The 26,633-nt window shown below is 39.5% G+C and overlaps 1 protein-coding gene across 1 annotated transcript; it reads right to left on the reverse strand.

The window, feature by feature from the left end:
* Positions 1-563: 563 nt before the first annotated feature.
* On the reverse strand, positions 564-26,633 carry IL7R (interleukin 7 receptor; the record flags this gene model as incomplete). The annotated part of the gene is made up of 8 exons (XM_079703126.1): positions 26,529-26,633; positions 21,735-21,873; positions 11,501-11,658; positions 6,328-6,485; positions 4,062-4,230; positions 2,502-2,595; positions 1,485-1,560; positions 564-1,067 (listed from the first exon to the last, which is right to left on the reverse strand). The coding sequence occupies exons 1-8, from the start codon at positions 26,608-26,610 to the stop codon at positions 564-566; spliced, it is 1,380 nt and encodes a 459-aa protein (XP_079559252.1). The 5' UTR covers positions 26,611-26,633.

Below are 26,633 nucleotides of genomic sequence, written 5' to 3' on the forward strand. Positions count from 1 at the left end.
AGGCACATGACTTGGAGGAGATGCAGTTAGACTCCTGGGCAGCAAATTTTGATTCTATTCCTTGCTGAGTGGGGAACATGCATAAGCTAATTTAAGCCACAGTTTCATCATCTGTAACATAGAGAATGATACTAATCGCACCCACCTCCCAGGATTATTGTGAGGATGCAGTGCAAAAAAGATGTGTAGAGCACGTAGCACAGCCTTGTGTACATAGTGAGTCCTGATAATGGTATCTATTATTCTAATTCTCCTCTCCTTCTTTCTTCCGTTGCTCCCTTTTGCCCTCCCCACCCTTCCATTTTTTCTCCACCCTTTCTTTCACTCTTTTCTGCTTTTTTTCCTTTCTGAAATAAATGAATCATTGCATTGCCTGAAGCAGAATGCCCCTGCCTCCTGTCTCTTGCCACTGAAGCAGGGAGGTGTGGTCGAAGCACTGTTTCAGAACCCTGTGGACCATGTCGAGGGGCTGCTTTCATTTTGTCTTCTTTGTGCTGTGAGGGAGAGTGGGACTCGGTTATCTTTGTTCATCATGATGGTTCTGGCCGTCGGTTTCTTGCAATTCACTGGTTTTGGTAGAAGCTGGACATGGTGACATAGGCTTCTTCTTGACTTGATCCCAAGGAAGTGAGGATGGACTGCCCCTGGGCAGCAGGGTTCAATGTCAGGGTTCCGGGTTGGAATGGAACCAGAGGGGGAAGGGTGCTGTTTGTAGTTCCAGGGCCAAGCAGCAGGTCTTGGTACAGGAGAGGCTCATTCTTGCCACCTTCCTTGCAGTCTGGGGACCTGGAGAAGGGGAGCCCAGGGGCATCACACACACCGATGTTCCCAGCCAGGCATCTGAATGACGACTCTCCTCTGAAAGTTTTTGGGCTGATGCCTACATGCTCGGAGGGCCAGTTGGGGCCCTGCATACCCCCTCCAAGCCTCTGCTTCTCAGACTCCTCTAGCTGTGGAGGAAGAGGATCTTGCAGAAAGCCTTCTGCTTCGTCTCTAGCTTGAATGCCATCCACCTTATGAATCTGGCAGTCCAGGAAACTTTCAGGATTGAAACTCACATTCAAATTCTGCACCAAAAAAACAAAAAAAAAAGAAAAAAAACAAAAGAGAGGCATTAAGACTGCACCAGAGAGACATATCAGCAAATGTTCTGTTCAGGAAAAGAGCTCAAGAACTTTCCAACAGGGGTTTACCAGGGTATGTCAGAGAATTACCCACATGTTCTAGTTGACTTTTTGCCCCTGGAGGTGCTGTGATACTTCAGGGTCTGAAGTATCCCTGGGGAAGTCTGGGAAATTCTGAGACTTATATCTCATTTTAGTTTCCCACCTCCAGGAACCTGCAGCTGGCATCTTATAAGGGACCCTAGTTATGTTATACACAAAAGACCGACACTTGAGATCCAGCCATTCCTCATCCTGCAATATCATTCTTGGCTGCTGGGATGCCTCTGACATAGTGATGGAAGCACCAGAAGCACTCACTTTTTTTGGTTTCTTGCACAGTTGTTCCAGAGTCTTCTTATGATCAGGGAGACTGGGCCATATGATAGGCTTAATTCTGAAATAAAAGGACATTGAAGATGAAATGAATGGTGGAGGGAGCAGGCACAATAGACCTTCCCACTTACTCTGAGCCAGCAGTCAGAAGAGCAGACTTCTAGCCTTGGCTCTGCCACAACTAGCTGGATGATCTTGGACAAGTGACTTGCTTTCTCTGGGCCTCAGAGTCCCACCAGTCCATGGAGGGGTTGGACAAGAGACCATTGTCAGTGATCTACTCTGTGAACCAGACAACAATGATCCACCCCTGGCAAAGAGCCCTGGAGAAAAGGAGCAATAAGTCTTGGCAATGATGTAGCTATGAAACTAAAGTCTGATCTGTTCAGCTACCCCCCAAATAGGCTTTGTCATCTTTCTTTTCTCTTCATTGGCAGCAACTCCTCTGCTGTGATTTTGGTGGAAGTGAGACCTACTTTTAAAGTTACACAGGGAAATTGCTTTAGGGTGGTACTTTAGAAACTGGAGTATCTTGGGGGGGGCGGGTATGTGACCCTGTACTGAGGGCATCTTCCTAAAACATTAATAACTCGACTGATGTGTGTCTAAATGATGAAACAAGCATGGCCCTAACATGGGGTAGAATGCAAAAGTCTCATGAATTTGTGTGCTGAAAGCTAAGACTTTAAAAACATTCTTCATTTCCCATGGGTCCCTCCAGCTGCCCAGGCATTCTGGAGGGATGGCTCTTACCCACTGAGGACACTTGGGAGGAAAGGTTTGCAGGGAGGATTTGCCCTATGTTCAGTTTATATATTTTTACCTCTTGTGAAATTAACTATGGAAATTCACCAGTGCCTGAGGATGAGGAGGGATATAGGGCACTGCAATTCCAGAAATGCCTTATTCCCCTTTGTAGTTTTCTCATCAATAAACAGGACTAGAGCTCTGTCTGTCTGGAATCCCACATAAACACTCTCTTGATTAGTTAAAGAAATTCACCTTTTTTCCCACAACACACAGGCCAGAACGACCATCAGAGCCACAGAGAAGAAACTCAGAATGCTGATAATTAGTAAAACAGGATCCATCTCCCCTGGAAGGCAAGGATAGATCTTGGTTAGCAATCATGAAGCGTGCCATGGGGGAGACTTTCAGGATGCTTTGACTTTATTTAGTAACTTGGGCCCATTTATTATTTCTTGAAAGTTGCTTTTCAGTAAACAGGATGATGTACTAGCTTTTATGGGGGAATTTGGGCTTCAGTAAATGACATTGTTGCTGAAACAGCCTCTGTTCACCAGTGCTGAATAGGAACGTGGAGACAGAATTTTGGGTGAAATAGAAAAGAGTAGCTTTTATTGCTTTGCCAAGCAAATGGAGCTACAGCGGGCTAATGCCCTCAAGACTACGTGACCCACCCTGGAGGGGGTAGTGAGGAGTCTTATAGTGTTTAAGAGCAAGGCGTAGTCAGCTTGTGGACATTCTTTTGATTGGTTGGTGGGGAGGAAATGGGGAGTCAGCATCATCAACCTTCTGGTTCAAACCAGTCTAGGGTCTACGTTCTTGTGGTCAGCAGTTTTCATCTGGTAGGGGTGTGCTTCCTGTTAAAAACAACTTAGGAATGTGTGTCAGGCCTTTATCTGTATCTCTCAGGGAGCCATGAGTTCGGTGGCAGATGTGGCGGATTTATAATCTATAAATTGTTACCAGTTCCCCAGCCCAATAGCTATTCTTTGTTTCTATGCCTTCACATTTCTCAATCATTAACTCTTGAGTCAGCCTTTCACTTTAAAAGACAAGGACACGAGCTTGTACACGGTTTCAGCACCGACTTAGGTGACCAGGTCCAGAACATCTGTCACTTGGAATTTAAAAGTGACCTAACATTAAAGACAGCAGCACTCCCTGCCTAACTTCCACCACCAAGAGAGAGAAGCTGAGCAGGGGGATGATGGGAGATGCTCTACCCTGCAGCCTCAGCAATTCCTAGGGTAAGGACGGGAGGCTGGTGCAGCAGAGCTGTTCTACGCATCCCCCAAAGGGAAGGTATATGTGAGGTGCTCTGGGTCCCCAGTGGTCTGCCTGAGCTGTGCTCTTTGGTTCTCCTGGCTGTTCTCAGTTCCTAGACCCCCAGGATATCTTCATTATTCTAGAAAAGGAGACATGGGAAAGCCACACCAGCCTACCTATCTGCCACTCTCTATGGTATTCCCTAGAGGAACTTGGCGGGACCAGCCATTGGGATCCCAGTCTGAATTGGTAAACTAGAGGTAGTGGGTGGGAAGTTTGTTCAGAACTAGTGGCTCCCAGGAGTGCCCAGGACAGTAGAGTCCAGACAGCCTACATCAGCTGATCAGTGACTAAGAGTCCTACTCCCACCCCTACTTCATTCTTCACAAAAGGGGCAAAGATGGCAGGTCATTTTTCAAAGAAAGTGTAAGAATTCCCTCTGGGGAGTCCTAACTTGTGGGTTTGTTTCATCTCTCTGGCTCTCACTGTCGCTCACAGACTTTGACATGCAAAGCACTATGGGGGGAACAGACTCCAGTCACTTCTCACCTGGGCCATTGGTCTCTGGAGTTCTGAAGTGGAAACTCGGACTCCATTCACTCCAGAAGCCTTCAAAATAGTTGGTGTTAGGGATGGACCGAACTTTAATCTCATACATTGCATTGGGTTGTAGCTGTCTCTGTAGGAGCATCAACTTTGTACTGGATAAATTCATGTGCTGAAGAGCAAAAAAAGGCCACTACATTTTTAAGGTGGAAAAAGAGGCGGTGTTCACATCTCCCAAATCATTTCAAGTTGAGTGTCTTTAGTCATGTGGGCACTCTCTCGAGGTTCTCTCATATTTGTTAGAAAAAGGAGCTCTGACGTGGAGGGGTTGGAAGCAGAACTGGGGCAGAGTGTGAGCTCACAAACAATGCTGCAAGTGGTCAAGGAGGACAGTGATAAAATGGGTCTTTATCTTTATTCAGGTGAGTTGGGCTCTCCCAGTCAGGGAAGGTATAAATCACTCCCAGGCTCCTGCCTTCCTTTCCACACTCTAATCTCTTCTTTTTCTTTCCCTCCCATTTCACATCCCACGGAGATGAAAGGGAATGGTAAGGTTAGTAAGCAAGAATCATTTTCCTCTGGAAAGATATAATTCTACATCGTGAATAGCAATATAGAGACACAGTCTCTCCAATAATGTGTGTCATCCTTAGGAGGAAAAAGTACTCTATCAATTTGATGGGTAAAAAGTAATACCTATGATTATGTACATTTAGATTTATTTGATTATTAGTTTTTTATACTTATTAAAATTATATATTTCCTATTTTGTGAGACATTTCCAACTTTCTTGCTAATTTTTCTATTGTCATATTTGTTCTTTTCCTAATGATTCATAAGACCTCTTTATATTTTAAGAATATTAACCATCTGTCAGTTGTATGTGTGGTAATTTAAGCCTAATTTCTAACTTGCCTTATGACTTTGATTACTGTGTATGCTGACATTTACAAACCTTTATTTTTATGTAGTCACATGTTTCCATCTTTTGCTTTCTTTTACTGTTTTTATGTTTAGAATGTTCTTCCTCATCTCAAGATTATATAACCATTTACCTGTAAGTGTTTTAGCCTGTTTAGAGTTTCACTTTAACATAATTTCCTTAAAACATCTTCTATTTTAATTTTTTTGTTACATAGAGCAAGTTAAACATTAAACTTAATTTTCCCCAGTAAACTGATTGTCTTGGTACCATTTATTCAAAATCCTTCCTTTCTCTGCTTTTCCACTGATGCAATTTTCAGATAAAGACAGGAAGAAGGCAAGATCAAGGGAACCTACGTGTGTGTGTGTGTGTGTGTGTGTGTGTGTGTGTGTGTGTGCGCCTGTCTGTCAGTGGGGATAGAAGGAGGGAGAAGGAGGTTTGGCGTGGGCGTTATACTTATGTAAGTAGTGTAAGGCAGCAAATTGCAAACACACAAGACTGATCGTGGACTGAGAAAAGAGAACAGTATGGATAAGTAGAATCTCTTTTCCCCTTGAGAAAGCAACTGTTATCCATTTTCTGTTTGTGTGGTACAAAAAGGACGAAAGTTAATCCAGTGACTTCAGAGGAACCTGAAACCCTGGGACATTCTAATTTTCTCCCGCCTTCTCCCCGAAACAGATTGTGAGGACAGCCAGACCATTCCAAATGCAGCGACTCATGGGGTCTAACCATCCAGATTATGAAGGGTAAAAATCAAGCTGTTACTTCAAGGATTTAAGAACTCAGGCTTAAAAAAAATGAAGAAAAATATTCCACCTCCTCTCCTACTTACTTCAGGCTGTTCCCACAACTCCAATAAACCAGACCGTGGTTACAGCTTGGTGATTTTTTTTTTTTTTTTTTTTTTGCTTGATTTGCCTGTGAGAGTTGCACTAAATGTGATTATTTTTCAGCCCCCCTGATAAAGAGGATGGATTTGATCTCAATCTATAATGGTTAGTCCAACTACTTCATTTAGAAACTTTATAAAGACAAAAAATAGGGCAAGAAAAAAATGAGAGCTAGGACAAGGAAGGAGACAGATGAGATCCAGGTTTTGCGAGGCCTAAACATTTTACACTTTGGAGAACTTCTTTTAGTAAAAGGCACATTTTGAACACCAAATTGCTAGAGACCCTCCCCAGGTAAATGTACCTTTGAGACTATAAAATAAGTAGCATTAAGAAGTTTCTATTTTACAGTTTTATATATGTTAATCTCTCTATATAACTTATTTATTAAGATATTTTTATATACATCTTCATAAATTTTATAATGTATAAATGTAGTTGACCTACATACCATCCAATCATTTTCATTTTTTTCCTGATGGTAGGCTACCTCATGCATTAATTCTTTCACATACTTCTTTTGTAAGTGCGATGTATTAAATGTCACCACAAAGTCATTTGCTCCCTTGCGATAGACGACTCTTATGTCAAAAGGAGCCTCAGGTTTAACTGAAAAGGAAAAAGAAATGAGGTCATTCTATAGGGTAGTCAAGGAAATAATTATAATTTTTAAAGTTCATCTACTCTGAAAATCACATTCCTTTTCTGGGTCAGTAAAAACCATTTCTTCTTCTTCCCAGTTCAAAGCCTGACTACATTTCCCAGCCTGCCTTGCAGTTGGGTGTGTTCTTGTGAAGGATGTGGGCGGAAATGATGTGTACCACCTCCCATCCTGGCCCAGAAACCCCACATGTGTGACCCCATGCTCAGTCCCCTTCTGCCACTTGGAGCCATAAGTTGAAGAGAATGGAGCCCCAGGATGGAGGAGCCCTGAATGTTGCTTGAAGGAGCACCACCCACAGGTTAGAAACACCCATTTTGGCTCTTACATGAGCAAGAAGTAAACTTATGGTGTTGGAGATATATGTTTTAGGGCATATTGGTTACAGTAGCTAGTGCTAATTTTATGCAAAAACATATTCTCTTCCCCTTTTGAGTACTAGAGGACTTGTTACTAACTAGCCCCAAAGCAGGAGAATTTGAACTTTGAGTCTTCGTTATTCTGATAAAACCGGGGGCCTTACACCTCATCTCAGTTACATGGAAACTGGGGATCTGCATCCTGGCCCTGGCTCGTAACTTCTGGTGTGACTGCAGGTTGCCTGCTCCTTCAGTCTTGTTTGCATTAGCTCTAAACTCCTCTCTGGCTTCTTCCTCCTGTCTACCTGCCTAGGATCAGAGGCACCATATATGAAATACTGTGGGGGGGAGAGAGGTATTATTTCAGGCAGAACAAACCCGGAGAAAGGTACTGAAATCTTAGGAGCACACGTGTGTCAGGCCACCTCCCACCCTTGACTTGGGGCTTCCCTGTCTTGGCCTCTTTGCTGTTCTCTCACTAAAGCCTGGGAACTCAGTTGTCTAGGGATGGGGCAGCCACTTGTTTTCATGGCTGATCTCAGACAGAGATAGGGAGATGCATAGGTTAAAATCTAACCTAAACCTATTGTTAATGAAGGAGTGTGTGTTCATCACAACTTCACGCAGTAGACTGAGCTGGATTCCAGGCTATATGATCTGGGCTTTAAGACTGAATTGCTGACCCAGTAAAATGAGCTCATGTGGTGAAGTTTGACCCCCTTGTCATAATCACTTGCTCATAGTGGTGGCTACCTAAATGTCTCCTGCCTTGATTCCCCCAGAGGTACTGAAAAAGAAGAAGTGGTTCTTTCTTTACCCTTGGATGTCTTCTGCAAGGGGAAGTTTACCCTTTTTTACCCTTAGATGCACTATAAACAGGGAAGATACCCCAAAGGGAAGCAGGAGGAAAGGTAGTGGGTGTAGAGAAACAGACCAACAGAGAAGACTATCAGTCCTTTGACACCAGCCAAGCCAGTTTCTACCTGCCATTCAAGGAAACGATTAAGATTCACATTCTCAACAAAACCTTTGACACTGAATCCCTTGCTACATCCCCATCTCCCAAGGCCTCTCAATAATGGAAGAATTAAGGGAAGAACAGACTAATGTTGATTACATACTTACTAAGTGCCAAGCGCTTAAGTTATGCCATCTTGCATCAACACTCACTCATTGCCAGTATACTGATGAGGAAACTGAGTCTGAGAGGTTAATTAGCTAAGTTCAGCCCCCATAGGATGAGTTAATAAGATGTAAGTCCAATTCTGTCTGATCCTGAGTCTCACTCTCCTTCATTTATTTATTTTTTTAAAAATTAATTTATTTATACAGTAGGTCCTTGTTGGTTATCTGTTTTAAATATAGCAGTGTGTACATGTCAATCCCAAACTCCCAATCTATCCCTCTCCCGTCCCCTTCCCCTCTGAAAACCATAAGTTCATTCTCTAAGTTTATTCTGTGAGTCTGTTTCTGGTTTGTAAATAAGTTCATTTGTATGGAGAACAGTATGGAGGTTCCTTAAAAAACTAAAAACAGAGCTACCATATGATCCAGCAATCCCACTCCTGGGCATATGTCTGGAGAAAAACATGCTTCAAAAGGATACATGCACCTCAATGTTCATTGTAGCACTGTTTACAGTAGCCAAGACATGGAAGTAACCTAACTGTCCGTTGACAGAGGAGTGGATAAAGAAGATGTGCTATATATATATATATATATATACAATGGAATATTACTCAGCTATTAAAAAGAGTGAAATAATGCCATTTGCAGAAACATGGATGGACATGGAAATGATCATACTAAGTGAAGTAAGCCAGACAGAGAAAGACAAATATCATATGATATCACTTATATGCAGAATCTAAAAAATAATGATAAAAATGAACTCTCTCTCCTTCATTGAGCTTTTGTTTCTGTGCTCAGCTCTCTCCCACTGGCTTGTTCAGGCTCTCCCCACACAGGTCTGCTTCTAAACCCAATGGTACATTTGAGCAAATTAGAAAAAGGTGCTCATTCCTCAAGCAACATCTTAAAAAGTTAATTTATTCTTGGCACAACGTGAACTATTATATGAATTTACCCTGACAAGAAAAGGGGGGAGACAGAAGCTGCCCCTCCAGCCTTACTGGGGACCCACACCTTAAGAAGGAATTGTGAGTGAGGGGACTGGTGGCTGCAGGGGACCTCTGGCTCTGGGGTTTAATCAGCAGCATCCAATTTCAATTTAGTTAAATGACAGTTCTATTAATGAACTGTAGCATCAGGAACCAGAAGACGATGCTACTGGGAGACATGTCTCCACCACCGCTCATCCTGCTTGCCCAGGCGTGCTTTCAAAGCCCCGAGGTGCTCACAGCGCCCCTTTGTAGACCTATGCTACCAGCAGAGTGCACACCCTATCTCTCCTCTGGTCCCTCAGAGGAGGCAGCTGGTCAGGTTTTCCATCTGCTGGGTGGTACAGAATGTGGACTTCGAAGAGCACTGGGCATATGAGATCTGGAGAGTCTGACGGGGCAGACTGCCACCAAGAGCCTGTGGGTGTGCCCTGAGTGTTCACATGCTCACATACTAAGATGCATGTGGGCCCTCTGTGCTGGGGTGGGTTTTTCTAAGAAGGGGCTCTCCCCTGGGGCTTCAGGACTCTGTCACAAGACTGAGTCTCTGCCCTCTCTGCCTGCTCTCCGAGAGTAAATACATATTTGCAATGTAAATGATGAACTTCTAGATGTAGTGCCCTGTGCACAAACTGAACATCCATCCATAGCAGCCTAGTCTCCAAATGAACAAAACTCAGCTTGCTTGTGTCCCAATACTCAGAGATATCCTGTCGTGCCACCGCCCCTAAGCACTCACACTGGTTGTGACTAATGTCTCTTTTCTACTCTACCTCTGCTTTTTCTACAAGATGACTGTTCAAACATGGAACTTCTGCTTTTCCCCTTTACTATATTAATGGTACAAAACAGAGACTAGATTCCAAGTTTCTCTGTCATCTCTAATGAGTATTGCTCTCTTACCTTTAATTTTCTTTTAGGAGGGTGAAGGGAGGGGGTTGAGAAGAGGGAGAGACAGAGCCATAGTATTTAAAACCAGAAAGAGAATGCACCTCTTCAATCACTTTGAACAGTTTTCTCCCTACATATATTGTTTCACTTGTACGTCTCCATAGGTAGAATGAATACAAGAAGTTAGGATTCCATTGCACTGATATATCATAACTGGCTTAGACATTCCCCTCTACCAGGGTATCTCTGAGGTTTTGAAAAAGAACCTTATTTGCCTCAGTGTGATAAATCTGTAAGTAATGGGAAAACTTTTTGTGTCTATATTCCCAATCTTTCTGATCATTTTATTTGCTTGGTAACCGAATAGTGAATTGGTAATTAATACTGACTTACAACCTGATAATCGAATGGATTTACTGAAATCCATGATTCATATTATTATGTATATGGATATTATATAGAACCAAGGGAAACATATAGATAAAGTTAGCAATTCAAATTGTACTTTTTTGGGAATATAATAATTATCACTTTTTCTGGCCAAGTGTAATATGTATATTCTACGTACATATTACACTTAATATGTATATTCTAGGCCAAATCAGATATGACTATGCATCACTCCTCAATAGTAAGTCTCCTAGGAAGGTGTGATGGTAATTTCATGTGTCAACTTGGCTAGGCTATGGTCCCCAGTTGTTTGGCTAAACAGTAATCTAAAGTTATTTTATTTTTAAAGACATGACTAACAATTAAATCAGGAGACTTTGAGTAAAATAATTACTCTCTAAAATGTGGTAGGCCTCATTCAATCAGATGAAGGCCTTAAAAGCAATCACTGAGATTCCCTGAAGAAGAAGCAATTTTGTCTTAAGAATGCGACATAGAAATGCTGCTTGAGTTTCCAGACTGCCTGGTCTGCCCTCTGGAATTTGGACTCAAAACCACTATATCCACTCTCACCTGAATTTCTAGTCTTCTGGCTTGCCCTACAGATTTCAGACTTGCCAGCCCCTAAAATCATGACAGTCAATTACTTAAAATGAATCTCTTTATCTCTCTCTATCTATCTATCTATCTATCTATCTATCATCTATGTATCTATGTATATCTATCTATCCTATTGGTTCTGTTTCCTCTGGAGAACTCTAATACAGAAGGCATATTTACTTTTAAAAATAACTTGATAATTTTGCTAAATACACTCACAGGTAGGTATGTGGGGAGAATATTACAAGGAATTCAGGAAAAGGTAAGGTGAGGAAGGAAAAGACATGTGTGGGTGAAGTACAGGAGGCCCAGCTCCAGTTAGACACTTCACACAGATGAACTCTTCCTGCAATCTGTAAGTGTCAATCACCCTTTTTCATAGCTCAGTTTGAAGACCCTCAGAGTTCTCTCACAGTAAGAATAAATAGCATAAGCTTCAAACTTTCATTTCTCTTAAGAAATTATATGCATTAGAGAATTTGATATTTTCTATTGTAAATAGTTTTCATGATTTGTCTACTTTAACATACAGAAAGTTCAGACACAGATATCTGTCTTCCGATATCTGAAAAATAGCGACATACCCCATATACAACTTCTTACCTATTTTGACTATGTTCATTTTTTTGCAAGTCATGCTTTTTCTTCCAAGCTTCACACATATTTTACTGTCTCCAATCAGTAAGAATTTCTTTGTCTTGATGAGATACATCCCTTGCAGTTTATTAAAACTCAGGCAATCTACCTCCAAAAGGGCCCCACTGTAGAAACAAAAAAGGAATTAGTCTTAATTCAAGTAAGAGTTTCTGTATAGAAGGAATAGCATCACATCCACTTTTCATTTGTGTGGCTTTAAATCTGTCCATAGGGTAGATGCATATTTTTCTTTTTTTTCTCTTTTTTTTGCTGTATGCGGGCCTCTCACTGTTGTGGCCTCTCCCGTTGCGGAGCACAGGCTCCAGACGCGCAGGCTCAGAGGCCATGGCCCACGGGCCTAGCCGCTCCACCGTACATGGGATACCCTGGACCGGGGCACGAACCCGCGTCCCCTGCATCGGCAGGCAGACCCTCAACCACTGCATCACCAGGGAAGCCCTTAGATACATATTTGAGAGAGACAGAGAATTAAAATAAAATAGCTTTTTGCTGCCATTATAATCAGCATTGATTTACTCAGGCATTAGATGCAATTGAACCTGAAATAGTCAAAGCATGTTCATTAAAATAATGGAAAATTCTTATCTTGTAATAACGGATTATTAGAAGATAAGTTATTTCTTTAGGTGGGAAGGTAATTTCTTTTTTTCATATCCTGCAGGAATAAATTGAAAAAATAAAGCCTGTAAAGAAATATTGACCAAAAAAGGGTTAAAGGAAATAATAAAATAGTCTAAAGGATTATATACATAAAACCGTATACACTTAATGGGTAATTTGGGAATTTTCATAGGTAATTTTGGCCGAGTTCCACTTTTAACTCATCAACAGACTTTAAAATCAACCCTTCTCCCCATGTTCCTTAGATTAAATGTTCTAGGAATTGAATTCTGTCACTTCTGTGACCTCTTATTCCCAATTAAAATCAGGCTTTCAGGAAACTGAAGAAAAGAGAATATTGCCTACTATGCGACCACATCAAAAGCTCCAAATTGTACTCTTTTAAAAAATTCCTATTTTAAAAAGAAAGTATGTTTAGTTCCAGTAGTGGCACAGTAGCTTATATCACACTAACCATCAACATATAACTACTAAAAACTTTGAGCAAGATATTTTTGAAAATACTATTTAAAAGCATTGGAGAAGAACCAAAAGCAGGCAGACACTAGGGGAAGTTAATTCTTTAGAAAACGGTGGATTAGATCCTTGTTTCTAGGTTGTTTGTTTTGTTTTGTTTTATCTGAAGGCACTTCTCAGGTCACATTATTATGGGCATTTAGAATCTAACTGAAGGCCACAGTTTTACTGTCTTGAGAAGTTAGAGGACAGAGTTTCGGTTGGCCTGAGTGGCTGGGTATTTTTAAGGGAGAAAAGCCTAGAAATGAGGAAACTTTAGACATAGAAGACACTAAGTCTGCATATAAACTCTGCTTAAATTATTATATGCCCCCTTAATTATGCAGATGTGGAGGAAAATCCAGAGAAACCATGGCAATAGTTAGATGGTTTTAGAAGGAACTAAGAAGATATTTTTGGTGCTGCCTCAAAAGAAGAATTTGGAGATTAATCCAGCCAAGTTAACTGAGTAACAGAGTTAAAATTAACACTTGCCAGAGGAAGTTATCAGAATCCAACCAATCAATCAATCAATCAATAAACAAAGCACCCTATTATCGATAGTGTCCTTCCTACATTCAAAAACTAGTATAAAAGAGCAGAAATAGAAAAATGTGACAAATAGTGAAGATAAAAAGCAGTCAATGGAAACTGAGGCCAAGAAGACCTGGATGTTGGAACTAGCAGAAAAGAACTTTTCAAAAGCTTTTGTAAATATGTTTAAAAAATATGGTCATAATTATTGAATGAATGCAGAATCTTAGTGGAGAAGTGGAAACTATAAGATAGAACAAAATGGAAATACTATAACTGACAAGTACAAATTTAAAAATTTTAAAAATGTACTGAATGTATGGGATGGACTTAATAGCAGATAGAAGAAGGCAGAAGAAAAGGTTGGTGAAGCTGAAGATAGATCAATAGAAATTATTTAATCTAAAACAACAGAAAGAAAGTCTTATTGACCTGTGGGACAATATCAAGGGGATAAATAAATATGTAATTAGAGTTCCAGAACAAAAAGAAAGAATTTGGCTAAAAAATATTTAAAGAAATAATGTTTGCTCAAATTTCCCAAATGTAGCAAAAAATATCAACTTTTAGGTTTAAAAAACTCAGCCAATACAAGCAGGATAAATACAAAGGAAACCACACCTAGGTACATCATAGTCAAATGGCTGAAAAGCAAAGGCAAATAAGAAATCTTGAAAGCATCCAGAGAAAAATATCACTTCTCATCAGAAATTATGTGAATGAGAAAACATTGGAATAATATATTTAAAACCCTGGAAGGGGAAAAATATGTTCACTTTGAATCCTTACACTACAAAATATTCTTCAATAATGAAGGCAAAATAAGGATATTTCCAGCTACATAAAAATAGAGATAATTTGTTTTAGGAAGTACTTTAGACCAAAAGGAAATAATAATAGGTGGAATTTCAGATCTACAGGAAGCAATTAGGTTTACCAGAATAAATAAAAAAGCCAATACATATTTTCTTCTCTTAAATTCTTTAAAGATAAAGATTGTTTAAAGCAAACTGTAACATTATTGTGGCATTAACAATATATGTAGGGACTTCCCTGGTTGCGCAGTGGTTAAGAATCCGCCTGCCAATGCAGGGGACAAAGATTGGGCTCTAGTCTGGGAAGATCCCACATGCTGTGGAGCAACTAAGCTCGTGAGCCACAACTACTGAGCCTGTGCTCTAGAGCCCGTGAGCCACAACTACTGAAGCCCTACTGAAGGTTGGTATACAAAAGTCAATTATATTTCTACAGACTAGCGTCCAAAAATTGGAAAATAAATTAAAAAAATAACAGCTCCACTTATGATAGCAATAAAAACAAAATGCTTAGAAATAAAATTAATAAAAGATGTTTAAGGCCTTTGCAATGGAAATTACAAAACAAGGACACAGAGCACTTGATTTCAAACTTACTATAAAGTTATGATAATCAAGACAGCTTAGCACTGGCACAATGACAGAAATATTAATCAATGGAAAACATAGAGTGTTCAGAAATAGACTCATACACATAAGGTTACTTGATTTTAAAACATGCACTCAATCAATTCAATGGAAATAAATCTTTTCAGCAAATTGTCCTGGAACAACTGAGCAAATGTGTGGAAAATATGAACCTCAATCTCACAAAAATTAATTGGGTATGGAGTATAGCTCTAAATATAAAGATTAAAACTGTAAACTGTTTAGAAGAAAACATAAGAAAATATCCTCCTAGATTTGAGTGTAGACAGACAGTCATCACACAAAAAACACTAAACATAAAAGAGAAAAATGAAATACATTGGTCTTCATCAAAACGAAAACCTCCTGCTTATTAAAATATGTCATTAATAAAATGAAATGGCAAGCTACAGACGAGCAGAAAATAGTTGTAGTACATATATCTAACATCAGAATTGTATCCAGAACATATAAAGAATTCACATCGATCAATAATAAAAGGACAAATAATTCAATGGAAAAAGACAAAGGACTTTAACAGATACTTGGCAAAAGAAGACATACAAATGGCCAACTGTACCTGAAAAGTTGGTCAACGTTATTTGTTATTTGAGAAATGTAAATAAAATCATGAGATACACTTTCAAAGCCAAATATTGGAAATCATGTGTAGCTCTCACACATTGCTGGTAGTAGAATGGTATAACCAGTTTGGAAAACTTGTTGGGTAGTTTCTTACAAAGTTAAATACACACCTACCATGTGATACAGTAATTCACTCTGAGGTTTTTACCACAGAGAAATGAAAATATGTACCAACAAACTGATTTGTATAAGAATGTTAATAGTAACTTTAAAAAGAATAGCCTCAAACTTGAAAAAACTCAAATGTCCATCAAGAAAGGATTAACAATTTGTGATATATTTGAACAGTGGAATTAACATGCAGCAACTGAAAAGATGAGCTATGAGATAAGCATCAACATAGATAAATCTCAAAAACATTTTGTTGTGTGAAAGAAGTCAAACAGAAAAGAGTGAGCAGTGTGTTATTTCATTTATGAGAACTATCAGAAACTGGCAAAAACAAAGGGTGATAGATTTCAGAACTGTGATTGCTCACAGGAGAAGAGGAAAGACTGGAAGGGGACGTGAGGCATACTTCTAGGGTGAAAGAAAGGTTCTATATCTCAACTGAGGTGAGAGCAACATGTCAAATATGTTTCTCAAAACTCATTTAAGGGACTTCCCTCGTGGCGCAGTTGCTGAGAATCCACCTGCCAATGCAGGGGACATAGGTTTGATCCCTGGTCTGGGAAGATCCCACATGCTGCGGAGCAACTAAGACCGTGTGCCACAACTACTGAGCCTGCGCTCTAGAGCCCGCGAGCCACAACTACTGAAGCCCTCGTGCCTAGAGCCTGTGCTTCACAACGAGAAGCCACTGCAGTGAGAAGCCCATGCACCGCAACGAAGAGTAGCTCCCGCTCGCCGCAACTAGAGAAAGCCCGCGCACAGCAACGAAGACCCAATGCAGTCAAAAAAAAAAAATTATAAAAAAAAAGTTGACTAAAGAGTTAAAGTATTGGGCTTCCCTGGTGGCGCAGTGGTTGAGAGTCCGCCTGCCTATGCAGGGGACACGGGTTCGTGCCCCGTCCCGGGAAGATCCCACATGCCGTGGAGCGGCTAGGCCCGTGAGCCATTGTCGCTGAGCATGCGCGTCCGGAGCCTGTGCTCCACAACAGGAGAGGCCACAACAGTGAGAGGCCCGCATACCGCAAAAAAAAAAAAAAAAAAAAAAAGAGTTGAAGTATTTACAAAAAAAAACCAAACTCACTTAATATCTGTACATTTTACCATAGGTAAACTTTGTCCCCCAAATCAATGGTAATCAAAAAAGAAAGTGAAATTAAATTAAACCACATAAAAAATAAGGAAGTAAAGCAGAATATGTATTCTTACTGTAAAAATAAACAGTGCAGAGTAAAAGTAAAATTACTCATTTCTTTCCTTCAACCCTCTATTTAATTCACATCTCCTGTGGTAATCATGATTACCAGTTTGTTTTTCCTACATGGTCTTTAAATCCAGCCAAATAGCCCAAAAAGGAGGCATAGTTGGGTCAAATTGGAAGTGAGGATTGTGGAAGAAAAAAGTTTGCTTCCATGAAGAGAATTCTTCTCATTAATCAGATTTTAAAAAAATTATAGGCAGTATAGTCTATAAAGGTCATTTACTTCCAACGACCAAGAATGTGTGTTGGTTTTCCATGGTGAGTTGGATGTGTGTGCACTTTTCTGTGCATGTGCCCATGTGAGCCCTTTCCAGGATCATTCCTGAAGTCTGAGCAGAAGGAACATGTCTGTGTGGCTTGAGGCGAGGTGAGCATGGAGTTAAAATCTGAGGAGAATGCCTCAGCTTTACGTGAAGAACCTCTCACCTTTGGGCTGCTGTGGTCTTTGTGGTTAAGCTCCTGCAGTCATGAAAATGTAAGATTGATGAATAAATTTTAAGTTTAATAATTGGCTAAAAATATTTATTGTTTGTGGGACATTCCTTAAACCCCCCCCCAATATAGCTTTTTTGTTAACTGTTATTTAGGGTATGCAGTTCTGGCTTTGAGTGTGTGTGTGTGTGTGTGTGTGTGTGTGTGTGTGTGTGTGTTGGAGTTTCTAGAGTATGCCCCTTGTTGGGCTACATGGGTTTTCCCATTTGGAGAAGAGTAAAAATAAAAAGCAAAATTTTAAGGTAAGCTAGACGGATACCAAGGAACAAACTTGAGAAGAGTGTCAGATGGAACGTTCTGAAGATGGCAACACTGTCATGGTTTGATGAGTAAGGAAGGAAGAGGAGAACTGGGTCAGGATCCCATTTCTGAACTTTAGGTAAACGTGCTATGGAGGAATTAGAAGGAAATGGCTTTTGGTTCAATCATTGAGTTTAGGATGTATTTGTAAGTAAAGCATGTGTGGAATATTCCATTGCAGATCCTTAACATGTAGCAAGGTCCCGGTACTCTTGGACATTTAAGAAGAATCTAAAATGGCATTCTTAGTTCATTCCTGCTCTTCAGGGAGTGCAAGTAATAAGCAAGAAAAATAAAGGATCACCATATGGCTGTCTTGTGAGCCTGGGCATCCTTTTATGGGCTCTGAGCTCTAGGAGCTGCCCTATGTGGAGGGGAAGCTGCGCCGGAAGACTAAGAGACAGCTGTGGTCTAGAACAGACAGCCTTGCTTTGTGCCACTAACCCTGACTTTAGGTGATTGGAGGAAACTCAGTGTACCCCCCATGAGTGGCTCATCTCAATTCAATCCAATTCATTTCAATTCACTTAATTAAATTAAAACAGCTTACTTGGTTGCTAACTGTGTATTGCTGGGATTAGGAATGTTCTGGGATTTCACTGGCCAACACAATAGCCATACCCCACATGTGGATATTGAACACTTGAAATATGGCTTATCCAAATTGAGATGTGCTCTAAATATGAAATACCAGATTCTGAAGATGTAGAATGCAAAAGAATGTAAAATAGCTCATGAATATTTTTTGTTCATACATATTATAGGTTGAAATGATAATATTTTGGCAATATTACATTAAATAAAATATTAAAATTAATTTTCACCTATTTCTTTTTTTAAATGAGGCTACTAGGAAAGTTTAAATTACGTATATCACTCACACATTTGTGGATTACATTGTATTTCTGTTGGATAGAGCTGTTCTAGGGTATTTTGGTGAAGAGATCACTACAAGTACCCAAGTAGTACTATAGGCTAGCAAATTTGGCCCTGTAGGACCTTCCTAAGGGACATCAAACCTAAGCCACTCACACAAATTCCTTTGTTCTGAAAACAGGGAGAGACTGCTTGGGACCACTGCACCTGATTCTTCACCCCAACGCCACCTTCCTAAACCTTCTGCAATCGCCGGGAGTTTAGCATGATAAATACATTTCTCTTGTTGGTGCAAACAGATATTTACATGAAAATACTAAAAACAACCATAGATTCCTCATTATTCCTCATTTGGCCCTAAAAGACAGAATCTTCTCAAAAGTATTAAACACCTTTGAAAGTTAATATGGATTACTGTAGAAAGGAATAAATTAAAAACACTTGACAGATATTGCTAGTTAAGTCAGGAGCATGAAGTAGATTTGGCAGGATGCAGCCTGTGATGTTGGTGGTAATTGATGAAAACAAAAAAAAATGACATATTTGAAGTGGTATTTGTAGGCGGTACGTGGGAGTGACTGTGGTGCCCCCAAGAATGTGGAAATAAAGGAAATATAGTTACCTTCTGAGAGCTGACTATGAAAGTTATGCAGACACCTAAAAAGCGGGGTCCCACATTTACATGCCTATTATGTCCACGTGGGTAATAGAAATGAGAAAAGTGAGCCTAACTTCAGGACTGAGATTTAATTCCCCATCTATAGAAGCAATCAGAATTCTGTTCAGCTAATTTTTGCTGTCTAGGCCCAGCATTACCAAATCTGATTTTTAAAGAGATACCTAGATTTTTAAATGATGGCAACTAAATTTAGAAAAATTAACCACTTTGAGATATGAATCAAATTAACTCTGGTCTTAACATCAACAAACAAATTTCCTTTGTTTTGCTGTATTTACTGAACCTTTGGATCACATTTTTAATGAAAATCTGACGACACTGAGAGAATTAAGTACCGTTTACAGGCACTGACCATAAGCGAGACACGAAACCTTTTACCCCAGTGCAAGGCGATTGTTAACATCAGAGCTTAAATGACTCCACGGGTCACAGAGTTAGTGCCGCTACTGGGATTCCAACCTCCCTGCCTGTTTCCAGCACCTCTGCTTTGTCACTCCAGGTACCTGGGAGCTGGTTAGGGTTCTGGTGAATGAAGAATTTCTAGATCCCCCAGTGAGAGTGGATTTATATTGATGTACAACCTACTGGTCCTCTCTTTCCCTCCTCCCCTCAAACACCTGAGCCTGGGGTGAATATTTGGGTCACTATGATAGTTGCATCTGTCCATGTAAAGTTGTCAACTGGAATACTGGCAATCCAACTCTGTGATTTTGGCTAATCCAAGTCCATCCCTGGGAGATGGATCTGCACACTGAACACTAAGTAATGGGTTTCTGAGCCTGGGAGACTGGCGGCCATATCAGGCAATGTTTGTTAGAAAATGTCCCTGGTGAGCCCTCTGGCAAACAATGTCTGGTTTCTATCAACAATCCCACCTGGGTAATGACTTCAGCAGAACTCACAGTTTTCAATAATTTACAATTTCTTTCTTTATAAATTTATATTCACAGAAAAAAAAGCTCGAATAAAGCTAGTTTCATTGTGGAAAAGAAGCCCAACCAAAGCAGCAAGTACAGCACTCTATTTAAGTGGCTTTAACTTGAGCTACATCACTACTCTGAACCCAGGAGTTGCACGAATCTCTCCCTCAAGGTGTGGATACCTTTGCGAAAATGGCTTCTCTCCAGAAGCACCTTAACCTACCAAGGGCTTCATACTTATACTTTCACACTGAAAACATGTCTTAAAACAATCACTTTCCAACAGAAATATCTGAACCCAACTGAAAAACCCAAACGGAGGCTATGGACAGGTTAAAATATAACAGGAGAAATCAAGAGACTTGTTAAAGGAAGAGGGAAAGTTTGTTCAAGTGGCCAAGGAAGTGGTCAAAGACCATTGTGAATGAAAGTGGACAGAAGGTCAGCCTCAGCCTCCCCAAGAAAAACCACTGCAGTTCACCACCCGGCTGGCTGGAGAGCCCAAAGCAGACCTCTGTGTTGCAGAGGGTTTTGCCCACAAAAATGAGTGCATCTTTTGAATGAGTTGCTCGGCTGCCTTAGTGGAGTCTAGTTGCTGCACAGATTCTGAACATTGTAGGTTCCTCTTCTCCTGATATATTTTATTCCTGGAAAGCATGTTATAGAAGTGAACTGACAGAGGCAGACAGAGAGCACACTATGGAATTCAAGTCCAAGGTCATGTTTATCCAATGACCATAGCGGAAGGCACTGCATGAACAGATGTAGGGAATTAACATAAGACATGGGATTCAGGGCTTGTCTAGACTATATATTGTGGAGGATTGGCTGAGTGTCTACGGAATTTAAGAAGCCCTCTTTGAGTACTGGTGGATCTTGACTTACTTTCCTTACTAGGCAACTAACTAAAATTAGGTCATCTGATATGAATTTGGAAATAGCCACAAGTCAGAAATTCACGGTCGAGTATTTTTTTCAAGTCATTAGAAATAGTAACCCTTGGCAATAAGAGATGATTTGTGGAACAGGGGAGGGAGAAGATAAAGTTCTCTGAGTTCTTTACCAAACCTTCAAACCAGACAGAGACTTTCTCTTTCTTTTTACCTTTTCTCAGAGACCCCATGAAACCAAGAGCCAATTTATTTCTGTGGATTTTTGGAAAACTGGTATTGAGAGTACCATCTGAAGTCAAACTGTGTCAAGGGGATGGCAGTTAAGTCTAGATTCATACAGTTTTGACTTAATGCCTCTTTTTCATTCCTTATTACATACCGGATGTGTCTTCTACTTAAATTATTAAAGTATTAAATTATTTAAACATCACATCTCCCTATGAGGTGGTATATCTCATTTAACACGTGAAGAAACTAAGGCATAGATAAGTTATACAACTTACTCTAGATTAAAAAGCTAGTAAGTGCTCGTGTTGGGATTAGAAACCAAGCACCTGCCCTCAAGTGCAGCTTCAAGACACTACATTGTCTCATGTTGGGCAAAGAGCTGGGGGATGAGTGTCCCAGAAGAACCAGAATTTAAATTCTGCCATGAAGTCAGGAGGGATGTGGCATCTCCTACATCCATACTGTCATTTGGCTGTAGCAGTGGGACCTGAAAGATGAACTCTTGAAAGTTGCTTTGCTTGAGTCTCTTGGTGAAGGGCAAGGAGTTCCAGGAAGTTTTTGGAATTTATTCAATTTTAATATTTGATAATTAGCTCCCACACTCTCGCCTTTGCAGCTGGTGCTGTACAGTATACGAAAGAGAGACAGAGGATTTCTAAGCACCCACTGAAGGCACCATTCCTTACCATATTTCAAATTCCATATTGGTGCTATTGACGTCTGGGTCGTCAAATGCGCAGGTCAGCAAGTGCTGGGATCCATCCACTTCCAGCTGACTGTAGCACGAGAATGAGTAGTCATCCATTTCTGCATCATCAAAGTCTCCTGGGAAAGAACAAACCTACAGCTGTTAATGAAGCAAATAAGTGCATCCTTTTGAAATCTGGAGTGACTGATAAAATGGCAGCCTTCTGTGGTGGACATAAAGGAGTGATGATTGTTTAAAGAAGGAAAGTCCAAAGACAAAGACAAGAAATAGGATTTCAAACAAACAAAATAACAAAACCAAAACAAAACCTAATGAGCACAGATTTTTTTCTAATAGAAAAAAAGTCATCACAATTAATAAATAGCCTCCTAAGATTTCTAAATATCTCTGCCATTGGGTTAGTGCATTGGAGGTCTAGAATGAGACACTAAACACACACTTTCTTTTATATAAATGGGAATTTTTTTGTTAGTATACATTTCAAATGAGATACTTTATTATTTATGTGCTACCTAATCTAGTGTTGGGCTTTATTACTAATCTTCATTTATTCCCTCCCAAGAATTTTTTTTTGAATGAAAGAAGATGATAGCTAACTTGCATTCAAAAGTTCACTTTTTTAAAATGGTAGCTTTCCCTTGCCTAAATAAGCATCCTAACTAAAAGTACCATTGATTATCTCCATTGTGTGAATATTTATATAAGGCAAATTGTCTTAAGCTACTAACTGAGGCAAACATGATTAGGAAAAATTACATGACAGGACTCAGATCTGGTGGGCCTTCCCATGAATCTTATAGATACTATTTCTGTGCTTATGCAACCTTCTTTTAGAGATATTGCATTTTCTAGGTATTAGCAAAATTCTGGAAGTATGTGGGGAACCAGAATTTTTTTGCCACCACTTTTGGAAAGTATTGTGTGTCAGAGATAGTATTTGATTTCTTAAGCTGGGTTGAGGCCCTTAAGATTATATAGATATTTTGTGTGTATATTTTACTATATATATATATATATATATATATATATATATATATATATATATATATATATATATATATTTTTTTTTTTTTTTTTTTTGTGGTACACGGGCCTCTCACTGTTGTGGCCTCTCCCGTTGCGGAGCACAGGCTCCAGACGCACAGGCTCAGTGGCCATGGCTCACGGGCCCAGCCGCTCCGCGGCATGTGGGATCTTCCCGGACCGGGGCACGAACCCGTGTCCCCTGCATTGGCAGGCGGACTCTCAACCACTGCGCCACCAGGGAAGCCCTATTTTACAATATTTAATAGAGAAGACTATGCCAGCAAATATACTCCAACTGGGATCTGAGAAAATCCAGAGTAACCAAAGCCATTCTCAGGCTGAGTGTGAGCTATGATTGCTTCTAAGTCCAATGATACTAGAAATTACTTTGGCCCATTGATACTAGAAAATAGATGCTCTAGAGGCTTTAAATAGGATAGACAATATACTAAAAATCAAACCGCAGTTTAGTGTCCTGTAGGCCATGGGATTACAAGCAGCATCCACTTTACTTCAATAACCCATTAGTTCTATGGGAAAGTTACTAAAGCTGGTTGTGAGTGGATCAACCAGTTGAGAGAAAGGTCGGTTCAGTCAAAGTGACAAATCTCAAAAAGCCACATCTAGATAAGAGCTGTGTGCACTGCTCTTTCTGACTATACCTAGAGTCTATCTGGCTCACAATTCTGCCACCAGCAAAGATTCCTTATGTAATTTCAGAAAGGTATGGCCCTCTTATTAATGACAATTTTAAATAATGAGGGGCAGCCCACCATTTAGGGCCCCCATTTCAAAACATATTCGTTCCTAATCTTATAGAGTGAGATCTAGTCCCCTAATTGCTGGCACATTTCTTGATGGAATGGCTCTGTGTGGCTTTAGCCTGCCCTTATATGGCAGTACTCATGCTCTCTTAATGTTTTCTCTTCTTTAGAACTTCCACCAATCTTGTACAACAGAACCTACATTACTATTTGGATTCAGACATTTGTGGATCATCTTTGTCTCCAAAATTCTTCAACATACAATGTAAGCCAGAGAGAGCAGAGTCTAGAAGATCCCGGGTATTAACAGAACAAAGCACTCCCACTATCCTTAGCCATCAAATCTGTTAAAGTGAGTTTGCTGTATATTCTTATACATTTTCTAAAGCAGTGGCCATTTACAATAACCAAGTAATGGAAGCAATCTAAATGTCCATTGACAGATGAATGGATAAAGAAGAGGTGGTATACATATACAATGGAATATTACTTCACCATAAAAAAGAATGAAATAATGCCATTTGCAGCAGCATGGATGGACCTAGAGGTTAAGTAAGTCAGACAGAGAAAGACAAATATCATATGATATTGCTTACATGTGGAATCTAAAAAATGATACAAATGAATGTATTTACAAAAGACATAGAAAACATAGAAAACAAACTTATGGTTGCCAAAAGGGATAGTGGGAGGCGGAGGGAGATAAATTAGGAGTTTGGGATTAACATACACACACTACTATACATAAAGTAGGTAAATAACAAGGAACTACTGTATAGCACAGGGAACTATACTCAATATCTGATAGTAATCTACAATGGAAAAGAACCTGAAAAAGAATATATATATATATATATATAAGTATAACTGAATCACTTTGTTGTACACTTGAAACTAACACAACATTGTAAGTTAACTATACTTCAATAAAAGAGAAAAAAAGCAGTGGTCATACAATTAAAATGGCCATGTTTTGAGAAACAGCTCATTGGCTCTTTAGCAGGTGTTACTGAGCCAAGTTGCTTTGTATACAAGAAAAATTCTCCTCAATAACCTGCAAAATCGCATGACATTTTACAAAGAGAATGTTGTACCTGCTCTAAGCTTAGTTAAGCATCATATACACAGTGGTTAAGACTTCTGGCACCAGAGCCGAACAGATGTGGGTTAAAATCCTGGCTATTCTGTGTAGCTGTGGTCTTCCATCAGGTTATTCGACCTTTCTAAGCTTCAGAGTTCTGATATTTAAATTCATGTTATCATGAGGAATCATTGAATAAATGTATACAAAGACTTCTTAGAACACAGTAAGCACTCAATCAGGGTTAGCTACTTTATCACAATTTTTTGAGAAATAAGAAATGAAAAGGTAAAATAAGAATTCTAATTCTGAGAATATACATGAAACATTTGGGCCTCCTTTGAAAAAGAGTTCTCTGTCAAAGGTGTTATTATGACTATGGCTTTGAAATTACATAGAGCTTTTAACAGTGAGTTAACCTATTATGTTTTAAAAGCTCATTATAAAAATTAGGTTTTTTGAACTATGTATTATAGACGAGGCAGTGTGGTTTAAAAGCTTCCTACTAAAAGGGCTTAGTTGAGTAAAAGTATAAATGGTTTGGATTTTTAAAAAGTATCCCTTTCTTCTCTTGATCACTCTTGTGGTTATCAGAGAATTAACTCATCTTTTAACAAACCACAGTTGATTATTTTGAATTCCTGACACCCCAAACCAGGAAGTATTTTGATGTAATCATGTGGATGGGTGGTTACACATCTCCTAAAAAACCCTGAAATTTTAAAAGTTGAAGTGAAATCTCAGCTTTCAATTAAAATTGTTAATTTCTTTTCAAAATAATATGACCAGCAGGGAGAAATAGAAGGCATATACTATACTCCAAAGAGTAAGATTTATGTGTTACGTGCCAAGCATCTATCTACAGACACAAGACAACATTTACCATGAAATAATCATCATCTCCCACAAAGTGATTTATTTACAGCCACACTGCGAAAAAATGTCAACCCTCTGACAAGTCCCTTAAAGAAAATATTCTAGGGATTTCCATCCTTGGAAATTACGTGACTAAAGATATCCAAACTGAGTCATTAGGCTGATGTGTTTGATATCTTCATTAAGCAAACACTTTGTAAGTCTTAAAGCGAAAGCATTTAATTTTCAGGAGCAATTTGGTGGTCCAAGTTTCCAGGTGGCTCCTCTGGACTATTTCACCTTTGTGTATGGTTCAGTTGTAATTACAATGGATTTACAACGTAGGCAGCATCTGCCTCTAGATACTAAGTATTTTAAGGATCCCAAAGATAATTATTATATGATGGTAAAATTGTTGACATGGAGATAGTTAAATATATTTCAATGAGAACTCACTCAGATCTTAACCTTATTCAGTTATTCACTGAGAATACCACACGATTCTACCAAAACTAAAGTATTTTGAAGAAATTTTCAAATATTTATTAAATGTGTACTATGTTCTAGATGCTAGAGTAGGTGCTGAGGATATAGCAAAGGTGAGTGCAGACAAAGCTCTTGCTCCTGGATATTATTTTATCTTGAAAGTGAAGCTTTCAGAACCTTCTAAAAAGCTAAACAAAACAAAATGAGCTTCATTTCTTGACAAGAAAAAATTACCTTGAAGATTCTCCAACAAGCATAACCAGTGTGTCTCTGTGGGTGTTCTTTTTGTAGGAGCAGAGGCATTGACCAATATGTAAGATCCACACTGGGAGAGCCAAGTGCATCCCTTGACAATTCTAAGCCTTTACAAACCACTCACAGTGTTGTCCCCAGGCCCCCTGTCCTGGTGCTTAGAATGCACAAAATGACTGACTACATGGCAAGCCCTCAAACTCCCTTCTAACCCAGTGCCCCACTTTGGTCTGTTAGGGATCTGAGCAACCTGAAACAGATGCTAGAGATCATCTGAAATCCTAAAGAAAAGTTAGAAATGACTCACCATTCTCTGCATAGCCACTTTCTCCAGAAACGGCTTGAAGTAAATAGAAAACCATACCCAAAGCAATACCTAGAGGTATCATTCTGAGAAAGAAAGAGAGGAGAG

This window comes from Hyperoodon ampullatus, assembly GCF_949752795.1.
Source record: "Hyperoodon ampullatus genome assembly, chromosome: 4".
Lineage (NCBI taxonomy): Eukaryota > Metazoa > Chordata > Mammalia > Artiodactyla > Ziphiidae > Hyperoodon > Hyperoodon ampullatus.